Genomic DNA, 26,334 nt, shown 5'->3' with positions numbered 1-26,334 from the left:
AAGAAAGGAAGACAATTAATGAAAGCAAAACAAAGAGAATTTCTGAAGAAGTCAGGTGTTGCAAGTTAAAGCTGTCCCTTCTAGCCAACACATGCAGCTGATAATCCAGCTAGACACAGGCCTTGGCAGTATGGTGGAGTCTAATCTTTTTATGGGGATTAACTGTTCTTCAGAATAATCTTCAGTGCCTCTGGCATAAGTTTGCTTGCTTTCTGCCAGCATTGCAACGTTTTTGGTATGCCTTTTTTTTTTCTCTCTCTTTTATTTCTTCTGTACAAGTACAGTATATTTCACTAGTGTAAGGAAAAGTTCTCTTCAGGTCTGTCTGAATTTTATTTTGTCAACAGGGTAGCAAGATACACTATGTTCTGGCATAATGTTGTGCTCTGGCTACCAGTGCTGAATGCACTGACATGACTTCTTTGTCCCAGCATAGCAGATGGGATTGAATTGTATGTTCATAGCATTAGTGTGTATCAGAAAAAAATGAGAGGTCCCTTCATTTTGGACTTCTGCAAAGTTCAAGCGAATCAAGACAAAAATACGTCATACACACTAGCACAGAGACCTGAAGTAGTTTAGAGACTGTTCACCCTAAACAGGTTTTATACACCGGAGAGAGAAAGCCACTTTCAGAAGTTGATTCGGTCTCTGTTGACTCTGGAACAAGTTATAGCTGGGGTAGTCTCTAAACCTGTGTTCCTTGGTTGGAGGGAGAAACCTAGGAAAAATTCAGTGTTGCTGGCTCCAGGAGGTTTTAAAAACTGTAAAGATGATGCCCTTTTTTCAAGGTATTCATGTTGGTGCTACAATATCAGCCTGATCCTTTGTTAGTACAACTGATGGTTAGTGTGTAATTGCTGCTGACTGTATGTTTTTCCCTCTGTTCTCTGATGCTGAATTGAAAAATAAGTTTATTTTTCTTATGAATAACACTTGAGTCAGTACAAATGGTCTTTAAAAAACAATTAACCGAAAGACACATTTTGAAGTTGCATGCAAGAAACCAGTTGAGTCAGAGGTGTATTGTAGGACAGAAGATAAAAAGATGGTGAATAAATTAAAACAAGGGCCAGAAGGCCAAGACTAGTCAAAGCCAGTGGTGAATGTTTGTGGGGAGGTCACAAATTAAGTTAGTTTATTCCCAGCACTAAGTTTAGGTTGTGTGGTATATTTCAAGCCTTACATGTTGTACCTATACTGAACAGTATAATTGACAATTGTGGAATTTTGCAGGTTCTTCAAGGACAAGTGTCTAACCACCAAATTGCTGTAGAAAAACTTAAAAAAGCTGCTGAAGTGCTTTTGGATACGAGAGGAGAGTTGACACCAGACAAAGATGAGATTCAGAAAACACTGGGTAAAATGCTTGCTTTTCTTAATACCCATTTTTATCACTTGTGGCATGCAGATACCAGAAGAGACAAAATACAGGGTTTCCACATCTCTGTGTCACTGCTCACGTCTGTGTTTTGTTGAGATATAAGCTGTTACAACATGGTAAATCCTTTGTTGTGCTGTCTCCTATGTTTGATCATGTGCTTTTCACTTAAAACCTGTCATTTTATTTTTAACTTGTTTTTTTCAGAGGGAGGGATTATGTTTAATTCCCATGTTACAGATGAGCGTGTCAGAGTTAGGGATTTGCTGAGGATCATAAGTTTACCATTGGGAAAGGATATGTTCTGGTTCAAGGAATGTGACTCCAGCTATCTGTTTCCAACCAATTATTTGAAGTTTGCTTGGCCGAACTTATTTTCTTCTGATTTCAAGTAACTTTCCGTGGCAGGTTGTCCTTGGCCAGCTGCATGATGCCCCCACAGCCTCTCTGTTACTCTCCTTTCTCAACATGATGGGGAAGATTATTATGGAAAAGCTTGTGGGTTGAGAAAGTGAAAAAATTAAAACACCTTCCCCCCACCCACTTGTTCCCAGACTCAGTTTCACCCCTTCATTTCCAATTCCTCTACCCCGACACCAAGCTATGCGGGGGGATAGGGAATGGGAGGTCAGTCCGTACAGTTCCATCTCTGCTGCTCTGTTCTCACATTTTTCCCCTGCTCCAGCTTGGGACCTCTCCACAGGCTATAGTCCTTCAGGGTAAGCCTGCTCCAGTGTGGTCTCTCTGTGGGCCTCAGTTCTTTCAGAAAGTGTCCACCTGCACTTGCTTGTGGTCCTTCATGGGCTACCGTGAAGATACCTGCTCCACTGTGGCCCTTGGGCTGCAGGGGAATCTCTGCTCTGGTGCCTGGATTTCCTCCTCCTTCTCCTTCTCTGCCCTTGGTATCTGCAGGGTTGTTCTCCCACTTGGTTTTCTTTTTTCTTTTTCTTTCTTTGTTTTGTTTTGTTTGTTTGTTTGTTTGTTTCACTTCTCACTCCTGGGCGGCGTTTTGCCCTTTCTTAAATACATTTTCCCAGAGGTGCCATCAGCGTGGCTGATGGGCTCGGCTGTGTCCTGTGGCAGGTCCATTGTGGAGTTGGCTGGAACTGGCTGTATCAAGCTTGGGCCAGTCCCCCAAAACCTTGCTGCTACCAAACCTTGCCACCCACACTGAATACTCTTTCCTGTCAGTTGTGAGAACTAGTACAGCATGGCATTCATCACAGTTTGAGGCTTGAATGCTGTGTGTGTATATCACATTTCTGTCTCGTACTGGAATCCCATAAGTAACTTTCAGCAACACCATAAAAAAACTTGCATCTTTGGAGTTGGTGATGAAACTCCATAGGAGGTATGTGGAACTTGTAACTTTCAGAGGGTTATCCCCAGCGTGTTGATGAACTGTCTAGAAAAGCCATTCAGCTCTAACAATAACATAAGAGACATAGCTGTAGAGTAGCTCACTTAATACCGTTATTTTATTTCTTGGGAGCAGTCAACAGCTGCCAGAAGCTAGAGCTGCATGGGAACCAACTTCTAAAAATTTGGGAGCACAGCTGTAAGCTGCTCCCTCATTTCACTTGTCGTATGGGCTTCTTGGCTGTGTCTGATTCCATTCTTTTGTTGTGTTGTATGTTTTTACTGAATACAGCTGATGGTTTTGCTTACTTCTGATACAGGCAATTTTTGACTCACACTTAACCTGATGACAAATAATAAAATGAGTTAAAAGTTTAGTTTGGCTAAAGGAAACTTTGAAATGTATTTTCTCTTTATCAGATGATATTGTGGAGAGATATGACAATTTATCAAAGTCTGTGAATGAAAGGAATGAGAAGCTCCAAATAACTCTGACACGATCCCTAAGTGTGCAGGATGGTTTGGATGAAATGCTGGATTGGATGGAAGGTGTTGAAAAGAGCCTTGAAGAAAAAGATCAAGTGCCTTTGAATTCTGCTGCTATTCAGGATATCATTAGTAAAAGCATTGTAAGTATCACACTCTGAAAGAAATATTTGTTTGAAGTTAAGGTTTCAGAAAGAATTAAAATCTTACTTTAATGGGCTCAGAATACTTAATAAAGAAGACTGTTACATGAACTGAAACTGCATAAGGATTTTTGTAGCTGAAATAGATTTAGACTGATGGTCCTGCTATACTGATTTATTGTATTACTTCATATGGTGGACCAGTTCCACTTCTTAAATTTTAATTATAAGCAATACAGAGTGGCTTTTGCTTGTTTCAGATGCTAGAACAAGACATTGCAGGTCGCCAAAGCAGTATAAACACTATGAATGAGAAAGTGAAGAAGTTCATGGAAACAGCAGATCCATCCACTGCATCCTCACTGCAAGCTAAAATGAGTGAACTTGCAGGACGGTTTTCTGCAGCAAGTAAGAAGCATAAAGAAAAGCTTATGAAAATGGAGGAGTTGAAGACTAAAGTGGAGTTATTTGAAGGTCTGACAGAAAAACTTCAGTCGTTCCTAGATGAGAAAAACCAGGCTCTCAGTGAGACTGAGGCTCCGAGAAAGGATGTTAGTGAAGTATCTCAGTATATGCAGGTACTGTACCAGTCCATTTGTATACAACGTGTGTATCTAAGTGATTGAACTATAAATAAGACATGCTTATTTCACAGCTTCAGCTGGTTGTCAAAAATCACATTTAATTTTGAACAGCCAATTGCCGAGTCTAATATGAAGAATATAATTCTGTTATAATTCTGTCTTGCAGGAGGCTAGTGTAGAATTGGCACAACATAAGAAAGACCTGGAAGTTTTGCAGCAGCTTCTCGAAGAACTTTCATTGCACGCTCTTCCTGGGGATAAAGCATTGGTAGTAGAAAAAGTAAATGCTTTGTCAAAAAAATTCAGAGAGGTAGAGGAGACCGTAAAAGAAAAGTAAGTCAAACAATTATTGAAGTGTTTCCACCTCCTAGGCTAATAATACTGTGTGAATGTTATGATGACTGCTATCCACTTGTGTGCTATCTCAAGAGAGTACACTTAACTTCAGAGTAGAGAGGCTTTTTCATTTAAAAAAAAAACAACTGTTTGGAAATACATCTGTAGCTAGTCTATCTAGCCTGTTTTGCTTTCATCACTTAAGCATTCTTTGTATTTATTTTGCTACTTGTTCTAGTCATGCAATTCCTTGAGTTAGGGTTGATCTGATGGTATTTGAAACACTGTCTTTGCTTTTATTGTACAGGACTGAGTATACTTAGTTCACCAGCCCTACCAACATACCACTTTAGGTTCAATTCATGTTCAGTTAGAAGATAAGCAAGTTACAAGTGCTCTGACAAGAGTTTGCCTCTCCTTGGTACCGCTGTAACTTTATCATCTCCAGTTAGATGGATAAGCACAAGACAGCTTAGTTTTCTACCTACTTTGTAATCATCTATGCATCTTCTATCAAAATGCCACAAAGACGGATGTTTTTTGTTCATACAGAAAACTCACAGATCTGTGTCTGTAGTCTTTGAAGCCAGCGTTGAGGCTGTCTCTGAATTCAGGAATGGCATTATTGGATTGATAACATCTATTGTTTAATTATCAGAAGGAATATTGACATCCAGTGCTGAACTTATTTTGTTTTTAATATTCTAGAGAAGAGGACGTATCATCTTGTCAGAAAGAAATGGATACTTTTGAGCTACTTGTGGAATCTTTAAAGAAATGGATAAAAGAGACAACAGAACGTATTCCAGCAGCACAACCCTCTCTGAATACAGAGGAGTTAAAGAAGCCTTTGGAAGATACCTTGGTAAGACACTGTGATACAAGCAGCTAGACACAGCTAAAGGAAATAGGGCAAAGAACAAACATAAGGCATAGGCAGCCACAGTGATGGGGACTAAGGAGCTTGCAGTCTGCATTTACATTCCCATTTCCTTGGCATGTTTGGATATATGTGGTGGCTTAACCTTAGCTGGCTGCCAAGCACCCACCCAGCCACTCTCTCACTCCCTCCCCTCAGCAGGACAGGGGGAGAAAATACAGGTCTTGGGTTGAGAGAAGGGCAGGGAGATCGCTCACCAATTAGTGTTACGGGCAAAACAGGCTCAACTTGGGAAAGATTAAAAGATTGCTAATTAAAAGCAGTGTAGGATACTGAGAAACAAAAACTAAATTAAAACACTGTCCCTCCATCCCTCCTTTCTTCCCAGGCTCAACTTCAGTCTTTCACTTATGACTATTCTCACTCCCCTGCCCCAAGTGGCACAGGGGTATGGGAAGTAGGGTTGTTCATAACACTTTGTCTGTGCCACTTCTTCCTCCTCACGCTCTTCCCTGGCTCCAGAGTGGGGTCCTTCCCATGGGCTGCAGTTCCTGCCAAAAAGCCTGCCCCTGTCTGGTCTCGTCTCCACAGGCCCCAGCTCCTGCCAGGAGCCAGCTCCTGCGTGGGCTCTCCCTTGTCTGCAGCTTCCTTCAGGGCACATCCGACTGTTGTGGCATGGGCTCTACTCTGGATATCTGCACAACGGTTTTTGCCCTTTCTTAAATACGTTATAACTGAGGTGCCATCAGCATCGCTGATGGGCTCAGTCGAGGCCATTTTGGAGCTGGCTGGAACTGGCTGTGTCTGACATGGGAGCAGCCTCTGGTCTGTTCTCCCAGAAAACACCCCTGCAGCTCCCAGCCTACCAAAACTGCCACGTAAACCCAATACAGTACTACCAGGGATTCCCAAGTAACAAGGTTGTTCCGTTCTCAACACTAAATATTTTAAGTCTGAACTCAGTTTTGCGATGAACAACTGTCGCTTTTTCTTAACCAGAATTTAAAAGATGAATGGACGTTAAAAGCAACTGAAGTGCAGAAAATGAATAGCAGAGGAACGTTGTTGTGTAATCTGATTACTGCTGTGACTTCTCCTGCAAAACTGAGAGCAGTTGCAAAATCAGGTATGCATTCATATAATCAGGTAAATCTAACATCTAAGGAGTTTTTAAAGTCCTTAAATAAATAAATCAATCATGTATTGCGTCCTGTGATTAGGTTTCTGAATATTATGGCACATGAGAAGTCAGTTAGCCATGTCTACTCTGACCATCGTTTGTTGTGATTCTCATTTCAGCTATGTCTAACTACATTAATAATTCAGTACAAATTCTTACTGCTTTACATTGCCAAAATAGTGTAAAAGCACTTTGTAAATGATTGACAAGTCCTAAAACCTGTTACTTCTGTCCGTAATTCCCAGAGAGTGAATAAAATGAACAGTATCACAGTCTTTTTCACCTCATCCCAGCAAACTTCTGATCATGAGAAATTGACTTAATCTGATCGGTGTTCAGTGCTTCGTATACCTGCCAAGTCTGCAAGTAGGACAAATATAAACCCTATTTTTGCAAACACTGATGCACCTGCACATCTTTGCTCACAGAGACACCTTTTTCATGGCTATTCTGTGTGACTTCAAACAAGCACATAATTGCAGAATCACAAAGGTTTTGTTAGAAAGATGATGAGGACATCACTTACCTAAGAAGTTACCTAGACTAACTAGCTCATCCCAATGATGATAGCATAATTAATGCTAGTCAGTATTTTAGCTAAAGTGACATGAAAAGGAATCAACTTTGTATTCCAGTATGAATTTCCTGGGCCAAAATGTGCTTCCAGCCTGAAGCTTTGACTGACTTATCTTTACCTATAATCTGATTTTAAAGAAAAACAAATATATTTCCATGATTTTCTGTACTCTAGTGTTTAAACATTCATTTGTTTTACAGAATCTAGTAATTCTGCTAAGTATCATTGAAGCCATAACTTAAAGCATGTGGTACCTGGGGCGTTTCGATGGCCATAAGCACATTTTCAGTCAGTTCTTTAATTTATTTCCAGACCTTGTTAGTTCAAGTGCTGGCCTTCAGTGGTCATTTGCAAAGGACAGTGGAAGGATGGGGACTTCCAGAGGATACCTGTCTGGCAAGAGTAGATCACTTTCTTTTTCACATCTCTCGGTAGTAGCTACTTCTGGTTTCATTTGTGTTTGAATTTTAAATAAAAATCTTCAAAAAACATTTTGGAACTTTATATAGGATATTTGTGCACCTGCCTCTGCTCCTTTCTCTACTTCTGTGTGTCCAGGTAAAAAAAATAATTAAATAAATAGCATGTAAGAGCAGTCACAATCCTCCAGACTAGAGTATTCACCCTCCTAGACAAGAGCTGTGCTGTGTATCACTTAATCACAGTTTAAAAAAAAAACACAGTCTGGCTAATAAGAGCATGAAGATTTACAAGGCTCTGGTTGGGGGCTGTGACTTCTCTTATCTGTTTATTTTCTCTTGCCATCTTCCAGCTGCCACTAAGGTGGCCCTAACCGTCCAGCTGGTACCGTGGGCTGGATGCATGGCCTTCTCCAAGGCAACCGTTAATCTTTCCCTGTTAACTGCTCACGTGGGAATACGAATGTGCAGGAGAGCGGGAGGTGGTTCTCCTGGCCCTTCTCTGTGCCATGACTCTGTGTCCCAGCTCTGTGCTCTGATGGTGTTTCACAAGGTTCGTGTAGCCCTGAGTCCAGAGGCTTTGAAATGCTGTTTGATTAGTAGGGCTTCTTGGCTGCCTCTGAGAGACAGTGACAGGATTTATGAGTGACAGTAAGGATTCCACATTGCAATCCCTGAAACAGCATGGAACATATTGTCAAGTCTTGCTAATGATGAGATAGGAAGGGGTTTGTCCTGTTGATACCAAGAGTTTTTTTTGTGCAGAGTTGCACTTCTGTTTAAGTGGGTAAAGGTGTCTTAAGCAAGCTGTGTCTTTGGTTGTGTTGTCTGCAATGACCGCTTTGGGTTTCTTTGCTCCTCGGTGTTCAGTGCTTTCCTCTTGGTTTCAGTGTTTGCCACTCTCTAGGGCAATGCCCAGACATGGTTGGGTAAAAATGTTCTCAGTGAGCAGTAGGGAACAGATTGCTTTTTGAGACAAAGAAGTGACATTAGCCATATGGGTATGAGTAGGCCTCACAGCTAGGCCGTAGACCTTTGTCCACTATATTTATTTATTTAGCGTAGTATTGTAAGCCGTAAGACTGCTCATGCATCGTGCATACTATATGTGCATGTGTTCACCCCCCCACACTCTGCATATGCTATGCATATGTGATCCCACTTACAGTATTAGCTGGCTGGAACAGGTTAAAACATAAAACAACCTCCAAATATATAAAACTATCTAAATAAAATGTTTGTTTTTACGTGGTTAGCATGCACATTTTTCTTTAATGTTATAATGAGAACTATTCATCGTGTTGTTTCGAAGAGGAAGTGTAATGCTGGTGTTTTGGTGGGAAAAGGCCCAGCTAAGCATGTGACTTAGTCTTTCTTGGGCTGTAGGTGGCACAGTGTTAAATGGTGAAGGAGGAGCTCCAGGAACTCAGGATTTTCTGAAAAATAAAGGTGAGTAATCACTAAGTAAAAAATTCAGGATGTGATAAAGAAATGTGCTTATGAACTACTGTTAAATATGTTGATATTTTTAAATGCTGTATACAGATCTGATTGCAACAATCTTTACTAGACAGATTTCATGTCACTGTTGCATCAGGAAACTATGCTGACTATTATGATATTAAAATCAACTGTAAAAATATCTGCCTTCAGTATGTCCTTTGAAAACAGATCAAATCTTTGCTTTCTGAACAATATGTACTTCTATAAACATATATAGAGAGGGCTATTCTAATATGACATACGGATTTTGAGAAAATTATTGAAATTTATGTGATTTGAAACTTTTTAATACCAACCAACATATACAACATGAACAGACACGTATGTATACGTAATGCAAAGACACACGTTTTACATACATTTGTATTGCTGTATGTGACCAGTTCCTTTTCAGAAAAAAAGGACCTTATGTAGGCACTCATATATGCTTAGGGATAGCCATATACTATTTTTTAAGTCTGCAGTGTTCCTTCTTCTCAATTACAGCCTGCTTAGTACACTGACTGCCTCCTTGCTGATAACACACCTTTATAATGGTACTTGACTATGAGCAAGATACTGCTGCAGTAAGGTTAGGCAGTCAAGCTAGTAACTGTTAAGAAATGATTAATAATAATATACAATAATATAAAATAATAGAAATAATAATAACAAGTTAAGAAATAACTCTTAATGTGTTCAGCAGCTTCTGGTTTGGGGAACTATTAGCCATGGTAACTTGAAGTACTGTTTAGAATTTCTTGAAGTCTAAGTATTGTTTGAAGTATATGTAATCTCTAATGTAGTCTTTGTTCATCTTTCCTTTTACAGAACTGACAGCTGTTCAACAAGCCATGTCTGATGTAAATCATAGTTATGAAGATTTGGGAGTTTTACTGAAGGAAAAGATTTCAGAACTAGAAAGTATGCTTTCAAAAATGCAAAATATTCAGGAAGAATCAACCTCAATGATGCAGTGGTTACAAAAAATGGACAAAACTGCATCAGATTGGGAAGCTGCTCCAACTGATAGTGAAGCTGTTAAAGCTCAAGTTGAGCAACATAAGGTACTTCATGTCTTCAGAAAAAAAAAAATACTCTATTGCAACTATTGAGGAAATTCTATCTGAACAATCGATGTCTCAGCATAGCTTAATGTTGCAGAGAGTATTTAAATGATCCAGTAAACATGCCAGTCAGGCTTAGAGCAAATCTGGCAAACTGTGTCAGTGCAGTAAAAGGAGCACTGGGTCAGAGAGAATGAATTTTGCATGTCAAAAAATAATCATTCTGATGGCCAATTTAAATAGGTAAGAGTATATTGATTGCGCAGTCTACTTTTTTGATATCTTTAGTTGTTTAAACCTATTTACTGGATTGCTCATAAGATCTGTACAGCTGTATCTATCCAAAAGCTGTTTCTGCAGCTGCTGGTTCACTGACACTCCACAGACCTTCCCAGCTCTGCAGCTGCAGAGGCTTACGTCTGCTCCAGGGCAGTGTTTCTCTTCAGCAGCCATGTCATGCTTGTTAAGTCATATAGCTGCACAAATGTCTCCTCCCTTCTTTTTAATTGATATGAGAAAATCACTGAATCAGGAGTAAGCTTCTGTCCTGCTTAAGCGTTGAGGAGATACGTTACTCGCAATGAAGGACAACATTTACACATATAAAGGTTTATATGTAAAGTGAAATGTAATGGGTAGCTAAGCTATTGAAGAGAAAATTCTTTCCTTGTCTGTGACTGGGGATAAACAAGGGCAGAATTTGATCCTTCTGAAGTACTTTTTTTTTTTTTCTCTACACATTTTGGGGTTCACCCTTAAAAATTAAACACCCTCTGACTTTCCTTAAGTTTGACTTTCCTCAGACTCGGTTAATATTCAGTCACAGAACTCAGACTATATGTGGAAAACCCTTCTTCCTTCATTTGTAACAAAGACTGTTCAAAGCTAACAAGACCATCTTACTCTCAGTGTAATAACAGAAGAGTGTTCCTAGCCAGTTGGAGAACTGAGTGATTACTCAAGCAAGAGTCATCCTTTTGATGCAATTGGACCTTTTACTAAAAGTTCTAAGCCAAGCACAGATATGTTCAGTGCTTATTTTAGTGTAGTGTTGTTTTTTTGGAGGGTAGTTACAATGAAACTCCTCAGTGCAAATTCTGTGACTTCAGAATGTTGATATAAGAGACCTTTCCTGGGCATAAGACTGTCCACTTCCATCTGTAAGAGCTGTGTGAAGTGTTCTCAAGGAGCTGCTTGGGCATCTTAATCCCCTGAGCTTAAGTCTGCACTTAAGCTATGGTGCTCTCTAAATGGCTGTTCTAGATTATCTACGAGAAGCAGTCAGTCTGTGACAGCAGAACTTTCAACAAGGTAAATGAGTCCACACAGAGCTCTTATATATTGTTGCTTAGTCGGGTAATTTCTGCTTTGAACCTTACTGTGCACTAGTCAGTTGGCCTTATGTACAAGAACAGATTCCAGGTATATGCAAGTAGGATGAGATTTAGTGGATCCTATTTATCTGAATTATTCTAATCCTTTCGTTTGTTCAAATTAAACAGTAATTGTTAATATTAATGCCGTTTACATAGATGAGGTCACTTCTTCCAAAAAAATATGACCAGCCAATACATGCCATTAGAAAGGGTTTTGAGGCTCAGCAGAAAAGCAGTATATAAGTGCTAGATATTTATGGTTTACTTTCATGCTTGGTATCTCAGAATTATGGACTTCAAAAATACTTTGCAGTTTATCTTTAGTGTTACATTTTTTTTTTTCCCATTTGATTTTACAGCTATTTGAAACTGAATTAAAGCAAAGTGCGAATAAAGTGCAGGAACTAAAGGACAAAGTGACAGAGCTGTTGGAGAAGAACCCCGACTCTCCCGAGGCACCCAAATGGAGACAAACATTGGATAAAATAGGTATTTCAGTAAAGCTGTATTATAACTCAGACTGATTTAGAAGTTGTTTTATTATATGCATCTGGAGTAATTCCACTGAAGTTGGTGGACGTTGAATTTATATCAGTGCAATTAAGAGAGGCTATAGCTTGGCTGCATGTTTTAGAGGGCTTTACCTTTTTCAGACAGTGTGTGGCTAAGACTTGAAAGGTCAGCTATTGCTCCAGATACATATGTTGTTGTTCTTACAAAAAGTGCTACAAACAAATTAAGTTAATACTATTTTCATATAAAGAACACTTTGAGTTGTTGGTAATGCCTTTCCCATGCACCTAGGGGCTTTTGTCATTTTGTGGTTTTGATGGCTTTCTGCCATTTTCTAAAGCTGACTTCATAAATTTTGCCGTAAAAAATTGGAAATTGCCATGCTAGTACAATAGATTACAGATAGATCTACAGATAGATCTACATATAGATTAGATAATGCAGTGTGTAATTGTTGCAAGCTTTTAAAAACTCTTCTTAGGTTTGTCATATTTTAAATAAATCATAGGTCAGTCAGTGTTTCATACTAACAGGCATACACCAATAATAATAATAGCTGCACCAATAGTAATTGTAATTGTAAAGGTAAATCTGTCTTTTTTAAAAGTGTACTTCCAAAAGTTTAGGTAGCATGTAGCAGTTTAGGTAGCACATTTCTTCTCAAAGAAAATGTGAGTAGTGCTGAAAGAGAATTAATTCAGAATGAACAGGAATCAAAGACGGTGGAGTGGCACAAGAAAATGAAACAACAGACATTAAATTCAAGGACGGGGAGCATTAGCAAACCACCAGAGCTGAGTCACCAAGCACTGACAGTATCACAGAGGGAAGAGGGAACTTAAAAGACCATGAGACTCAATGGCTGCCTTGAAAGCCACTTGCTACAAGTGGAAGAGATCATAGTTCAGCCTAGGTGAACCTAAGTTCACACAGCACTTCTGAAATACCTGTGTAAAGAAGTATCCTCATTGCCTGTCATAAGTACCTGGTTCTGAAGTCTAAATAAAGCAGTTAATCTCCACAGGCTCCTAATACAGACATTTGAAAGAGGTGTGCTCCTTCAGGAGGCATTTCAGAGCAGAAACCTAAATTCTGGCTTAGATTCACCCTTGGAAAGGTATCTGTTTGTGTCCACTTACTAAAAAGGAAGGCTAGACGACCTAAGTCAGGCACCTAATGTATAAGTGAGTACAGCCCTTCAGCTTTTATGTCATTTGGAATCAAAGCCTAAATGTGGTGGTATTTCACCTAGTAATATTCTAATCTAATTTTATTGCATGTTGTATATTCATTGTTCTAAAAATGCTGCATGTGGCAGTGCTAAACTGCAGACCCTTATCCAAGTGTATACGGATCTGCCTGTTAAAAGATGTATTTGCCGAGTCACTGCAACAAGGCATCTGGAGTTAATCAGCAAGAAGCCTTCTTAGAGTGCTCTGTTTACATTTCGTATATAGTCTGCTGTCTGACAGCCCATCTGCTAGAGCATGCATGCAATATGTTAACATTATCATTGTTAGATTCCAAGTGGAAAGAGCTCAATCAAGTTACATCTGAGAGACAACAAAAACTGGAAGAGTCTTCAAATTACCTGACCCAGTTCCAGACAGCAGAAGCTCAGCTAAAGCACTGGCTTGTAGAAAAGGAGCTAATGGTCAGTGTATTGGGACCCCTGTCAATCGATCCAAATATGCTGAATACTCAAAAGCAACAGGTTCAGGTGAGTAAGGACTGCCAACATGCATTAATGATTTAAGATTTTGTTGTTGTTGGTTGGTTGGTTGGTTGGTTTGTGCATTTTTTGTTGTTGTTGTTTTTTGCTATTGGAAAGTAGTATTTTGCATTTAGAGTACAGCCCAGTCAAAAGAAGCTATGTTATTTGTTTATCAGCAAATATCAGCTTAAGTTATAGTTGACTACAGCAATTAGAAGAAAAAATTACCATGAGAATGGAGATCAGAACAGCTAAAGAAAAAATGTTCAGGACTTACCCTTGAGGAGATACTGATCCTCAGATGTATTTTTTGTTTTAACTGTCCTGCGATTTCTCTGTAGTCTAATGAAAGCAGTCCTTTGAAGTTTTATTAATTTGAGTGTGTATATGTAACATTTTGCGGTCAGTTCTCATATACAGTCTACGCTGTAGTTTTTTGAGATTTTGTTCACTTGACGGTGCCAATAGCTAATAAAAATAAGAAAGCAAGTGAAATGTAGTATTGAGTATGTATGGAGCCAAGAGAATGAAGGATAGATGAAAAATGTAAAGAAAAAGTGAAGTGTTTGCCTACAGAAACACAGCAAACCACAGACAAAAGAAACGAAAGTTGAATCAGACAAAGTTGAAGAAACTATAAATTTTAATTGCAAACGTTTCTATTGCTGCCAGTTAATTTGAACTGTGACAAGAAATAACATTCTTATTTTGAAAAAGTAGTATTAAAGCTGGTGTATCCATATTGATTAAAATAAAGTGTTTAAAACGTGAACTGTTTTCTAACACTATGTGAAAATGACTTAAAATTGGTTTGTAAATGTTTCAGAAATGTAGACAGCTGGCATAAGACTATCATGTATCACTTAGCAGTCCTTAGAAGTTAAACCTCATTGACTTAAAAAGAAAGGGTTTGGAATGTTCTGTAAAGTAAAACCATGATATTTGTCCCTTTTTCTACAGGCACGTTTGACTTATTGTCAAAAAATAAAGTACTGAGAACCAGTGATATAAACTGTAAAGGTCTTACAGTATACATTCTGTCATTTTGTGAATCATCCAAATATTCTCTGTGCTGTAATAATACATTGCAATATTATGTCACTATACACCTTCTTTGAAGTCCTATCTTAAGACAAGTATCAAAACTGTCTAGGAAAGAAGACACTGCTTGAAACTAAATAATGATTATTTTACTTGGTACAGTTACTTAATTGCTGTAATATTAACAAAATTCATTGTTTACTTGTGTCTACTGTTTGAATTTCCATTAGATGATCTGTAAACTAACTTTTTTTGTTGTTGTTCTTTGATGTAAACGCTCAGAGCCAACACTCAATTTATGTGCAGAAGATGCAATTATTTCACTGGCTTTTTAAACCCAGAGATGGATTACTCAGTAAGGGAGCTTAGCTACACCAAATTCTACATAGTTCTTGTCAGAAGCATTTTGCTTCCTTTTTCATGAGGTGAATGCTTCTTACAATTTTCTTTCTTCCCAGATTCTGCTCAAAGAATTTGACACCAGAAAGCCACAGTACGAGCAGTTAACTATGGCTGGTGAAGGGATCCTGAAGAGACCTGGTGAACATCCTCCCTCTCATGAGACTGTGAAAGAGCAACTGGCAGCTGTGGCACAAAAATGGGACAACCTAACTGGCCAGCTGAGTAACAGATGTGACCGAATTGACCAAGCCATTGTGAAAAGCACAGAGTACCAAAGCCTACTCAGAAGTCTGTCTGACAAGCTAAGTGCCTTGGATAGCAAACTGAGCAGCAGCCTGGCTGTGAGCACACAACCTGATGCTGTGAAACAACAACTGGAAATTGCTAAAGAAATGAAGGAGGAAATAGAACGGGAAATGAAGAATATAAATGCAGCTCAAGCTCTTTGTGAAGAGCTGTCAACACTGGTTGGAGAAGAGTATTTGAAAGCAGAACTTACGAGACAGTTAGATGGCATCCTAAAATCGTTTAAGGATATTGAGCAAAAATCAGGTTAGTATTTATTTAAAAAGAAATAGCAATAAAGGTATAAAATTAAGCATCATTTTCACATTTGTCTTTACAGTCAGTAGTGATATGTTGAGTAAGCTGAGCCTAATGCCAGCTCTTCATTCAGTCCAAACCCTAACCAATTGCACATTAGAATTTAGGAGAGAGTTGCCGTACCTTGAAAAGGCAAAAACAATACTTATATCTCTAGTGAGTAGTCTGGAAGAGAATTTGAAACACGATAAAAGTGCTGATCTTCTCATCTCTGCCTTCAGGTGCATCCTTACTGAATTTGGATACCAAAACAGAGGATGCTGTTCATTGAACTACTTAACTGCGTAGATGCAGAGAGGGAGATAAAATTGTAACTTTTAGGCATGCGCCAGTGATTGGCTTGGCAAAAAGTAGTGGTAATATACAACTGTGGTATAAAAGTGATATACAACTGCCTATGAGAAGACTGAGCTGGTAGTGTGCCGCCTTTCCTATCCTGTGAACAACAGAGCTCAGCAAGTAATGCAGTGCAAGCACTATCATACATTTTTCTTCCTAACAGCCTCAGTTTTAGCTTGTTCATTTCCTCTGGTCACAAGGAACTTCAAACAATCTCCCTAAAAACATGTACCGCCTGCAGGCTGAGTTAGACCCTGCTGGGCTAGATTACTTGATATTCTCTGCTTATACTTCATAATACCATTAAACATGACTGTGTGCTTTTTACCCCCCAAATCTGCCTGAATGGGATTCGTGTAGACACAAACTGGCTGAGCTCAGCTGGTTTGGTTCATGTCCAAATGCCTTCGCTGCTCTGCTGTGGTGCAGATACAAGACTATACCTGGCAAGAAGCTTGGTTGTCGGCAAGTTAAGCGCTACATACTAAGCACCTGCTTTCCTCACATTGAAGATCATTCATAATAAAATCAATATTACTATTTTTTCACTGAATACTAGGAGATTCTGATAATAAGCTTCTGTGCTATCTTCTCTTCTCTGTAGATAACCATGTTCAGCAGCTTCAGTCAGCGTATGCCACTTCTCATCAGTTCCAGCAAATGTCTAAGGACTTCCAGGCCTGGCTAGACAAAAAGAAAGAAGAGCTGAACCAGGCTCGTCCTATATCAGCCAAACTTGATACCTTGCAGTCCCTAATTGAAGAACAGAAAGATTTTAAGAAGACTCTGACCAACGAAATCGGTTCGTACGAAAAAATTGTTGCAGAAGGAGAAAGCATCTTGCAGAAGACTCAAGGAGCTGACAAAGCAGCATTACAGTCCCAAATTGCCACACTCAGAAGTAACTGGGATGAAATGGATAAGCAGGTAAAAGAAAGGCAAGATAAATTAACAGACTGTCTGGAGAAAGCCCTCAAATACAAGCAGCATGTAGAAAATTTGCAGCCGTGGATAGAGAAATGCCAAAGCAACCTGTCTGAATTAAAAGTTGGCATAAACCCTGCAGAAATAGAGAATTCTGTTGGTCAGGTGAGGGCCTGGCAGAAGGACCTGGATAAACACCATGGGATGGTGGAGCTATTAAATAACACTGCTGAAAGTTTGCTCAGTGCAAGTGAAACAGATAAAGAAATTGTTAGAGAAGAAACTAAGGCACTGAATCAGAAAGTGAATATGGTCACAGAACAATTGCATAAGAAGAGAGAGTGCTTGGAAAATATGGCACAAAGGCTGAAAGAGTTTCAGGAATCATCCAAGGAAACAGAAAAACAGCTTAAAAGTGCCAAAGAGCATCTGGAAGCTCATGATTCACTTGGACCTCAGTCATTCAGTAACAAACACCTGACAATGATGCAGGCCCAGCAGAAAGCTTTACAGACTTTAAAGCCTCATGTTGATTTAGTAAAAAAGCTTGCCCAAGACCTGGTGGTAGAAGCTTCTGATTCAGCTGGTGTTTCTGACCTTTTGCTCCAAGCTGAATCTTTGGAGCAGGAATACAATGCAGTGAACCAGCAGGTTGAAGATAGGTGCTTGTTCTTGGAGACAAAACTTCAGGGAATTGGCCATTTCCAAAACAGCATCAGAGAGATGTTCTCTCAATTTGCAGAGTTTGATGATGAACTTGATAGCATGGCTCCAGTGGGGAGAGATCTCGTTGTACTGCAATCACAGAGAGAGGATATAAAATGTTTCCTGAAAAAACTGGAAGATCTTATAATGAATAATGAAAATGCTAATAAAAACTGTAAAATGATGCTAGCCACAGAAGCTGAAGCTTCTCCTGATCTTGTTGGTATAAAACGGGACTTGGAAGCATTAAATAAACAGTGCAACAAGCTCCTAGACAGAGCAAAAGCCAGGGAAGATCAAGTGGAAGGTACAATTAGCCGTGTTGAGGAGTTTTACAGTAAGTTAAAAGAATTTTCCAGTCTGCTTGGGAGAGCTGAAGAGCACGAAGAATCACAAGGTCCTGTTGGAATGGAAACAGAAACCATCAATCAGCAGCTGGATACGTTCAAGGTAGGAAGGTTTCTTTCTTACTGCTATCATGTTTTACCACAATGCAATTCTTTATTCAATATCAGTGTGAAAATGGTAAAATCATTTGAGACCTTGGACAAGTCTTTCACATCAGTCAGTTCTACCTGTACGCTTTTTGTCTATTTTAAATGGGATATCTTCTCTTGCTCCAGAGCTTTCCTCTGCTATTGATTGCTAGACATTGGTGTCTTTGCAACCCAATTTTTGCAGTCCCTTTAACCCAGGTCTCCCTCTCTTCCTAATCTTTCTTCTTGTGCAATCCATCTGCCTTACCTGTTTTTGAGAACTCCAAATTGTTTCTATTCCGCTGTCCATGTATCACACAAACTTCCTCTTCTGTGTGGTGTGAGTTTTAGGCTCTGGTGTTCACATACCACACTTCACTTATCTGAATAGCTTTTATTTTTTTTTTCCACATGGGTATAGGCAGCAGTGTTTGTAGGTTTAACACCTTAGCACTGTCCAGTTTTACCTCACCAAATCCCATCCTTACCTAGAAATATACTGATAAGAAGAATTCAGGTTAAATGAAACTCCTTTTACAGAAGGAGTTTATTGTAGCATCCTTATCCAAAATGCACTTGGGAGCTTCTGTGCGTAGCTTTTTTAATATGCCAGTTGGCAACTGTTGTCCAGCTCAGAAAAATGCATCGCGGCGATAATGGGTGTAAAGTGTAATGGTGCTTTAGTGCTGAAATGAAGTGCAGATCTTTGCAGATTTTAGGCTACAAGAAACGAATTTGCAGTGCTCACTGAGAAGATTTATAAATTACACAGGCGTAAGCAGTACTTGAAAAAGCTCACAGATCTCCCACTGGCTGTATAGTAGCACTCAGTATCATGTGCCGCTTTGGAGTCATGCCAATCTAATATTCATTCAAATGTTTGTGTGACTTGTAAATTAGTACGCAGTTAATCCTAAAACAAGCCTCCACAACGTGATTTGATAAACCATGCTGGTGAAGAGAGAGCCTTGGAGAAAAGGTAATGACATGCTTGGCCCAACAGAGGGTGCCTTCTGCTTGTTTAGACTAAACCATATTGGAGAGGCAAAGCGAAAACTAAAGGTTCAATCTGGGAGTTTCAGCTGAAAGTTCCTATCGGTTGAAATGACCTTTTAGAGTGCATAGAGACAGAAATCTGGAACAAATGGTTACATTTTTAAGAGATTCCATTAGATTGTGACTGTTAAATTCGTATGCCAACCTGTCGCAATCTAAAAGGGAAACAAATGGCTTATCTTTGTATATGGTTAGTAAAACACTTGGGAAATTGGAAAATAACATAGTCAGTGCAGTTTCCTATGCATTGTCTTGGTGTTGTACTTTGTAAGGTCAATGGAAAAGATGTACAGCGGTTGCAAAATTCAGGAGTGAGATCCTTGTCTGGCCTGTGGAGGAAAAGTGTCCCTGTAAACAAAGAGCTTGTATGGTAAAAAGACCAAAAAAAATGAAGAGGGAAAAGGAAAGCAGCGATAGCAGAGTGTTTATATGAGTGCTCCAGGATTGTATTTATATTAGATATTTGTAGGCTTAGAAGTGTACTTTGTTTGAAACAACTATTTCAGGCCATGTCGTTGTTTCTGAGTGAAAACACAATGCCATTAAACAGGAGGTAAACAAGATGAAGAGGTGAAGGGGTTGTTCAAAGAAGGAAAGAGCAAGTGCGGTAATAAAAAGCAGAGCGTTTGACGAGTGGAAATAGGGAGAACAGAATAGGGAGTGTTACTGGGTGAGGGTAGGTACCAAAGGCATGCTGAGAGGAGGAGCGTGGGGTCAGTGATCCCTCTCCTAATCTGTGAGCGCTAGTGGCATGCATGGCAGCAAAATGACAGTAGGTGTTGCACCTCTTCATACCCCTTGTCCTTCCAGAGAGCAGTTTTACCCGAGGCAGCAAACTGTAGGCTCCCATCAGTCTTGCTCCACTCGTGGTGCTCTTGCTCACAGGTTTGCGCACGTAGGCAGACACACAACCTGAAAATGTGGCTCTGGCCACGAAACCCCAGTCTAGCTCCTTATGTCTTTAGCTCCTGTGGTCAAGTACAAGCAACTTCTGTTCCTCAGGAGTAAAGCAAAATGCTCTTCGGTAGATAGATTTATTCACATGATGTCTTCAGTCTCTTCAGGGAAGGATCTTGTGTAATGGGCCAGAGGTGGTTTTTGTGGTTTGACTAGTTTTTATGTATAAGAGTAGAGCTTTGTGCGTCTTCTTGGCATGACATTAAAATGCATAGTTATTTAAAAAAAATAAACAGACTTTGAGTAGTATTTTATATAAATATTGTTACGTACACACATCCATATTTGTTTTATTTATATTCCTTCTTTGTAATCCACTTATTCTAGCCAGGATGGAATGTTAAATCGAAAGTAGTTATTGTCAGTGTTAAACTGCATTTATTTACAATGCAGATATAAAACTTGCTTTCTGTAAATGAAAATCCCCGGTGGAGTTCATTTGAAAGTAGACTTCATTAGACTGTTACTTCACAAAATACACCAGGAAGAGTATAATCAGTCAAAGAATTTGTCTCAATTAATGTAAAACACACAAAATTAATTACAGATTAATTCAGCTTTATTGGAAGTTCCCTCCCCCAAAGTCTTTGTGTAACGCAGATACTGGTAGTAAAGAAAATTTCAGTAAATGAGGTCTGCTCAGTTACGCTGAGTCTGCCTCCCTTCTCGAAAAGTGAAATACAAAAGAATTCTACAAATGGGGCTGAACGGAGAGCCCTGCGTTTGGGTAGCTACATAGTGCTGGGATGTTGGCACTTGGAGCAGTATTGCAGCTAGGTTTTCCAAAAGAGACAGAAGAACCCCAGAAGCTGAATTACTTTACTTCTCGAAACCTTTGCACAATTCCTTGTACTGCCATAAAGAGGTATTCTTCTTAGTAAAAAAACTATACAGAGCTCTTACAGCTTTCATCAGTATATGGTTCATTTGATTTTTGCTTTTATTTTCAGAAGAAATGTAGATGTAGCTGTTAAAGAGGTTGCCTTCTAATTTGACTTTATAGGAATTTTTAGCTAGCCTGAGTATTCCTGCCAATGAGCTTGAGCTAAGAGTTTAATTGGCTTACGTTAGTTGTGTAGAGAGTGTCTGTCCTCTGATTTTCACTTTGAAGGCAGATAATGTTGAAAAAATAATCTGAGGTTTCTCTGTATGCTCAGATAAGAAACTGGAAGTGTTGCATTTCCCGTGAGCTGGTTTACAAATACTGTAATAAGCTACTAACTTTCCACAGAATTTACTACTTTTAGGGTCTGTGTTAAAAAGCAAAGGCAAAAGAAAGCTGTTTTAATTTAAGTTTTGCTTTTGAAGGTGACTGGTGCAGCTCATGCAAGCCTTCAGTGGATATGGTGAAAAATGGTAAAATATTTTTTAAATGTTAATAAAACAATTTTGCAATGCAAAAAGTAGGATTTCAGCTATATACTGCCCCTGTAAAACAATACAGCACCCTTTGCACTGGATAAGGATCTGTTTGTGACTGTTTGGGGTGAGAATAAGTACGGATGACAGGCCCTCGCAAATGCTTTACTCATCCTTACTATTATAGTATGGATTCTTAGCTAGAGAACCCAGAGGTGAGTTTCTGTTTGACGTAATTTTGGTAAGTTTTGGTTGCTCATGGAGCAGGCAGAATTTGTGAGATGGGGCAAGAGAGAATTTGCCGCATGTAACTTAAATATTTCGATGCGTAGCTGACTATATCTGAGAAATCAATCAACAAAAAGTGTGGTCCGTTTGTGTGTCTTGCATAAAATGCATCCTGCTCGCTGCTTAACTCAGAAAGCTTCGGCTGATTGTTGCTAATGCCCTGCCTCAAGTTTTAACACCGAGTGCCATATGCTGTCCTTAAACTGAGCTCCGAACCCTGACTGCACCGAGAGCGCCTCTCCCAAGGCAGGGAGGCCTCTGGCCACGAAGGGATGGTTTATACTGGTGGAGCAGGCTGCTTCTCGGGTACCGGTGGCGAATTACCTGTGGGTCTCCCAACCCATCCCATACGTTATTATTAGCTACGTGCAAAGCGCTGAGCAGTATTCAAGAGATGGAAATGTCCAACAGCCGATCCTCTGTCCTGTGTCACTGCTTTCGTGCTGCTCCCAGTCTGGTAAAAATCATCTTCCACATATAAGCAGTTTTACTCTTTCATTTTTGCTTTTATCTCGGTGAAAGCTGGGTCAGAGGGGCAGCTGGACCCCTGATGCCCGTAGCCTGGTGCCTGTGAGCCACACACTGGAGGCGAACGGGAACAAAACTGTGTGAAACATTCAACAGAACTCAAAAACATTAAAGTGAAATTGGTGGTGGTGATGGTGGGGATCCGTAAAGAGTGAAATTGGGGGCGGATCCGTAAAGATGTCCGATTTAACTTTCACAATTAAACGACGGCGCCGTCAGCCCTCAGCTGCCTCGTGCCTTGTCCCGGAGGTGTTCGGTGGGCAGGGGCGGGATCCCCGGCCCGAGGGGGGCACACACCGCCCGGGGGGAGCCAGCCGAGCCGAGTCGCCGTCCCTGTCGCCGTGCCGGCCCCGGTGTCGCCGTCGGGGGGCAGCAGGCGGCGGGGGGCCGGGGAGGAGGTGCCCGGGCACCGCCTCCCTCCGCCGGGTGCGGGGAGGCCGGGCGGGGCGGGCGGCGGGGGCAGACGGTGCCTGAGAGGAAGGCGGAGGGGCGTTGCTGCGGGAGGCCGCCCCGCAGCCGCCGGGGAGCTGCCGGGCTCCGATCCGCTCCGCTGGATGGCGGCGGCCCTCGCCCTGCCCTGCCCGGGTCCCTCGTCCCGGGCCGCCGCCGCCGCCTCGCCGCCGCGCCTCAGGGCGAAGGGGCCGTAGCGGGGCGGGCGAGCTGCTGGAAACCTGCCGTGCCTTGAAGGGGGGAGGCTGGGCTTTGGGGTTTGCTCCCCTCCGCCGCTGCCTTGAAAGGGGTGCAGCTCCCCGGGACGGTGTCGGGAAGCTCAGCCCAGCACCGCCCGCTTGCAGCCCCGGGGTTTTTTTTGGCCGTGCCTCTGGGACGCGATGCTTGCCCGTGCGGCTCCTGGGAGCGCCGCCGAAGAGCTTGGGACGAGGGGAGAATGAGCTGCCCCTCAGACCGGGCTTATTTACAGCTGCTGCCAAAAAAGTAAAGGGCTCTTCGATGCTTCTTGCTGTTCTGGATTTAACTTATTTTTTCCTGCGAGATTTTCTCCGTGCCTTTGGTCTGAACCGTCCGCAGCCGCTGCGGAGCCTGAGCTTTGGGGCTGCCGTACCATGTTTTATTTATAAAGGAGATGGATTTCTGCACGCCGGTTAAATGGATTACAGTTAATCAGGCACCTACAGAAGATAATGTGCTGCCTCCTGTAAGGCTTGTTCGTTTGGAAGGCTTAATCTGGAGATTTAAGAGACAAATTCTGACCTGAAAAATATAAGTGGAATGTTCCACGGAGGGCTTTAAGTGGTTGAGCCGCTGCTGGGGTTTGCTATACTTGGTTTTCCTGTGATATTGGAAGATTTCTGTTCCTTTCTTACTGAAGCACTTTATATTTTAGCGAGAGAAAAAAAAAAAAAGTAACTCATATCCAGGTAAAGTTGCATTTAAACCGGTGCACTGATTCTGACCTTAACCACCTCATAAGTTATGATGTGTATTTTGTATCTATGCATCCTATGCTAAGGGCAAGTTTACTGTAGTTCTTCGGACTGGTAGTGGTTTTTAAATGTTTCCCTTGTATCTCTGAAAGCGGAGGCATAGTGGTACCCTTGTGTGGACAGTTTCAAAATGGGGAAGCCACTTAGCAGGCCGGACTGTTTACGTCAGAATCCTCCGTGTGTAGGCAAAGGGGAGGAAGATGAAGATCTGAACATCGAAGACTGTTATGTTCCCCAGAGGTCCATCTACGACACCGTGCGGCTCAATGAGCAGATCGATTCGGGCTCCAAGGGCAGCCTCTCCTCGAGGCACTTCACGGACCGGACCTTGCCTTACAGTCACAGGACGCTGGATATCAGCACTCTGTGCTCCAACGGCGCCCTGACGTCTTCCAGTGCTTTTGAGCTCAGAAGTCGTGAAGCTAACAAGTTGGATGAAAAAATGATCTTCGATGCTCTCAAGCTGAACAGCGACATAATTCGAACAGGGGGATTGCCCAAAGCCAAGTCTCACACAGAAAAGAAGGAGCATCGGCGTTCGTGGAGGATGTTCGTTCCGCCCAACTTTTCAGATTACACGAATAAGAGCGAATGCTCATTTAATGAAACTGCTGATATGTCAGATACAGCGAAATCAGGCAAATGCAAATGGGGTACAAATTCACTTACCTCGGAAGAGGATGATTCTGGTTTGTGCAGCCCTCCAACAGAAAGGGAAGAAAAACAAGATACACTCCTAGCAGGGGAGCAAACCCAAATACAAAGTTTATCTTCTGCAGAAGAAATCCAGGCAGTTGGTCAGCTCAGACCGTTTTTCCCTGCTCTTTGCAGAGAGCAGCAAGCCCCAGTGCTTGCAAGCAGCAGTATCCCTGTCAAAGAAAGCTGCAGATTGACTTCATGTGACATTTTGCCCTCTGGAAAAGTAAAACAAAGCAGTCCACACAAATGTGAGAGCGATCAGGAAGAGATGGGGGAGAAATACTCTTACTTACAAAGTTTCAAAGAGAGAACTCTGACACATGGAGATCCTCTTCAAGGTGATGGACAAATTGTTTCCCTCAACAAAAACGAAGTGGAAAATATATATGAAGTTCATGAAAAGAATAAAACGCAAGCCACAACAGTGGAGAGGGATTATGTGGATGATGCACCTCATCAGTTAGATGTTTATTATACGAATGGTGCTGTAAATACTGCTGATGTGGATTTAGCAAAATACGAGGTTTTATCTGATCCAGAGGAATCAAGTACAGCACATACAGGCTCAAGTGAAATGGCATTTTCTGTTCAACAGCTTGAATTAGATAGCACTGTAAACTGTCCAAAAGCTATCCCAGGGAGAAGTAGAGGCAATATCTGGACTACAGGCATCCAAGAAACCTTGGATACAGTCTGCAATGGCCTGTTGTCTAATAAGGTAATTAAAAAAAAATCCATTTGTGAAATAGTTGTAATGCAACCTTAAACACAGTTGTTTACAGAAGTCTTTAAGCTTGGCTGTCGTTGGAAAAGTTGTACATTTTATTAATTCAGCAGATGTAGCAGTCAGTGTCATTGGTGTAGCGCACCCAAGACGTCCAAAATAGGTGAGATGGTCAGCTCCGAAAATGCACGAGGGGCAATCGCTGACAGGGCTGATTAATTCCAGCTGTTGGGTGTATGGTTATTTATTGTCCAGATGGTGTCTGTTACCCTTGATTTGGAGAGCCTCCACTGCGCGCCGATGTTCGTGTTCAGTTTTTACACAGGCTGTGGTTAAAGGCAATGCCATTCAAGGGCAGCTACAGCCCATTTATTCAGGCTGAGCCGCCTTACTCATAAAGGTATAAGCAACAGTATCAGATTGTTGTGGTTTCCAAGGCATGTAGATTAAAGGCTCACCACATGTTCTGAAAGCCTTCTTTTGCATTTGCGTGCCAGAAAGTCGATCTGACTGCATGGCAGTGTTTTACAAGCACCGGGTCTCACAATGTTTTGTGAGTGGTGGGTGAGGTAAGAAAGTAAAAAGCGAAGCTTGGTAATAAGTAAAGGGTGTTTTGTCAGGTCTGTAATTTTTTTTTTCCCACTCTGGTTGAAATCTGAGATATTTCAAACTTTGTTGCTAAGTTGTTCTGGTAAACTTTGGCCTCAGCAATAATTGTAATTTATTTTAAGCTTCTCCTTGCAAAGAACGCTTGTGTTTGTAAAGGGCAGATTATGGAGATCAGTCCTCTCTGTGGCAGGGCATTGCTTTCAAAAGATGAGGCTTTATGGGACGTAAAAGAAGAATTTGTTATCGGTTCTGTGTAAAAAGATTATTCTGCTCCTCCCTACCCTAAAGTGAAGAAAAAGACAAGCATTTTCCCTTTTCTGGGAACAGCCAGCTGGTTGTGCTCTGTGAGTTTTTGTGGAACCACAGTCCTACAGTTTTCAGGTTTTTTTGGTCCATAGTAGCAAAATTCGTACGGATGCTTAATTGCTTTTACCCCTCGCACTCAGTATATTTGCTCTAGCTTCTAGATTGACTTGTCAAGCTCCTGGAAGTGTGCTCAGCCACCTGGGGGCTGCCTCTTTAAAAGAAATCACTTGCCATACTGTGTTTGGTGCAAAAGAGGAGTCATTGGTATGTTTGAAGTGATTTCTGCTTTTCAGGATGCTGAGAAAGGTTGCTTTGAATGCTCTAAATGTACACCAAAACTGTTACTGAATGCTGCTATAGAAATAGAAGGATTTAGGGT

The 26,334-nt window shown here is 41.0% G+C and overlaps 1 protein-coding gene across 35 annotated transcripts in view; it reads left to right on the top strand.

The window, feature by feature from the left end:
• LOC310897568 (dystonin-like) overlaps positions 1-26,334 on the top strand; it is a 298,423-nt gene that overhangs the window by 203,360 nt on the left and 68,729 nt on the right. For all 35 annotated transcript variants that reach the window (XM_083831325.1, XM_083831319.1, XM_083831327.1 and 32 more), the window contains 12 exons: positions 1,237-1,360; positions 3,161-3,369; positions 3,630-3,947; positions 4,120-4,286; positions 4,998-5,154; positions 6,169-6,295; positions 8,732-8,794; positions 9,659-9,894; positions 11,630-11,759; positions 13,304-13,503; positions 14,997-15,492; positions 16,487-17,961. In XM_083831325.1, the coding sequence (XP_083687451.1) occupies positions 1,237-1,360; positions 3,161-3,369; positions 3,630-3,947; positions 4,120-4,286; positions 4,998-5,154; positions 6,169-6,295; positions 8,732-8,794; positions 9,659-9,894; positions 11,630-11,759; positions 13,304-13,503; positions 14,997-15,492; positions 16,487-17,961 (3,702 nt within the window). The remainder of the gene's footprint in view (positions 1-1,236; positions 1,361-3,160; positions 3,370-3,629; positions 3,948-4,119; positions 4,287-4,997; positions 5,155-6,168; positions 6,296-8,731; positions 8,795-9,658; positions 9,895-11,629; positions 11,760-13,303; positions 13,504-14,996; positions 15,493-16,486; positions 17,962-26,334) is intronic.

The sequence above is a fragment of the Anser anser genome (genome assembly GCF_964211835.1).
Source record: "Anser anser genome assembly, chromosome: 3".
Taxonomy (NCBI): Eukaryota; Metazoa; Chordata; class Aves; order Anseriformes; family Anatidae; genus Anser; species Anser anser.
Note: the sequence above shows the minus strand (reverse complement) of the source record. Positions and strands in the feature narration are given on the sequence as shown.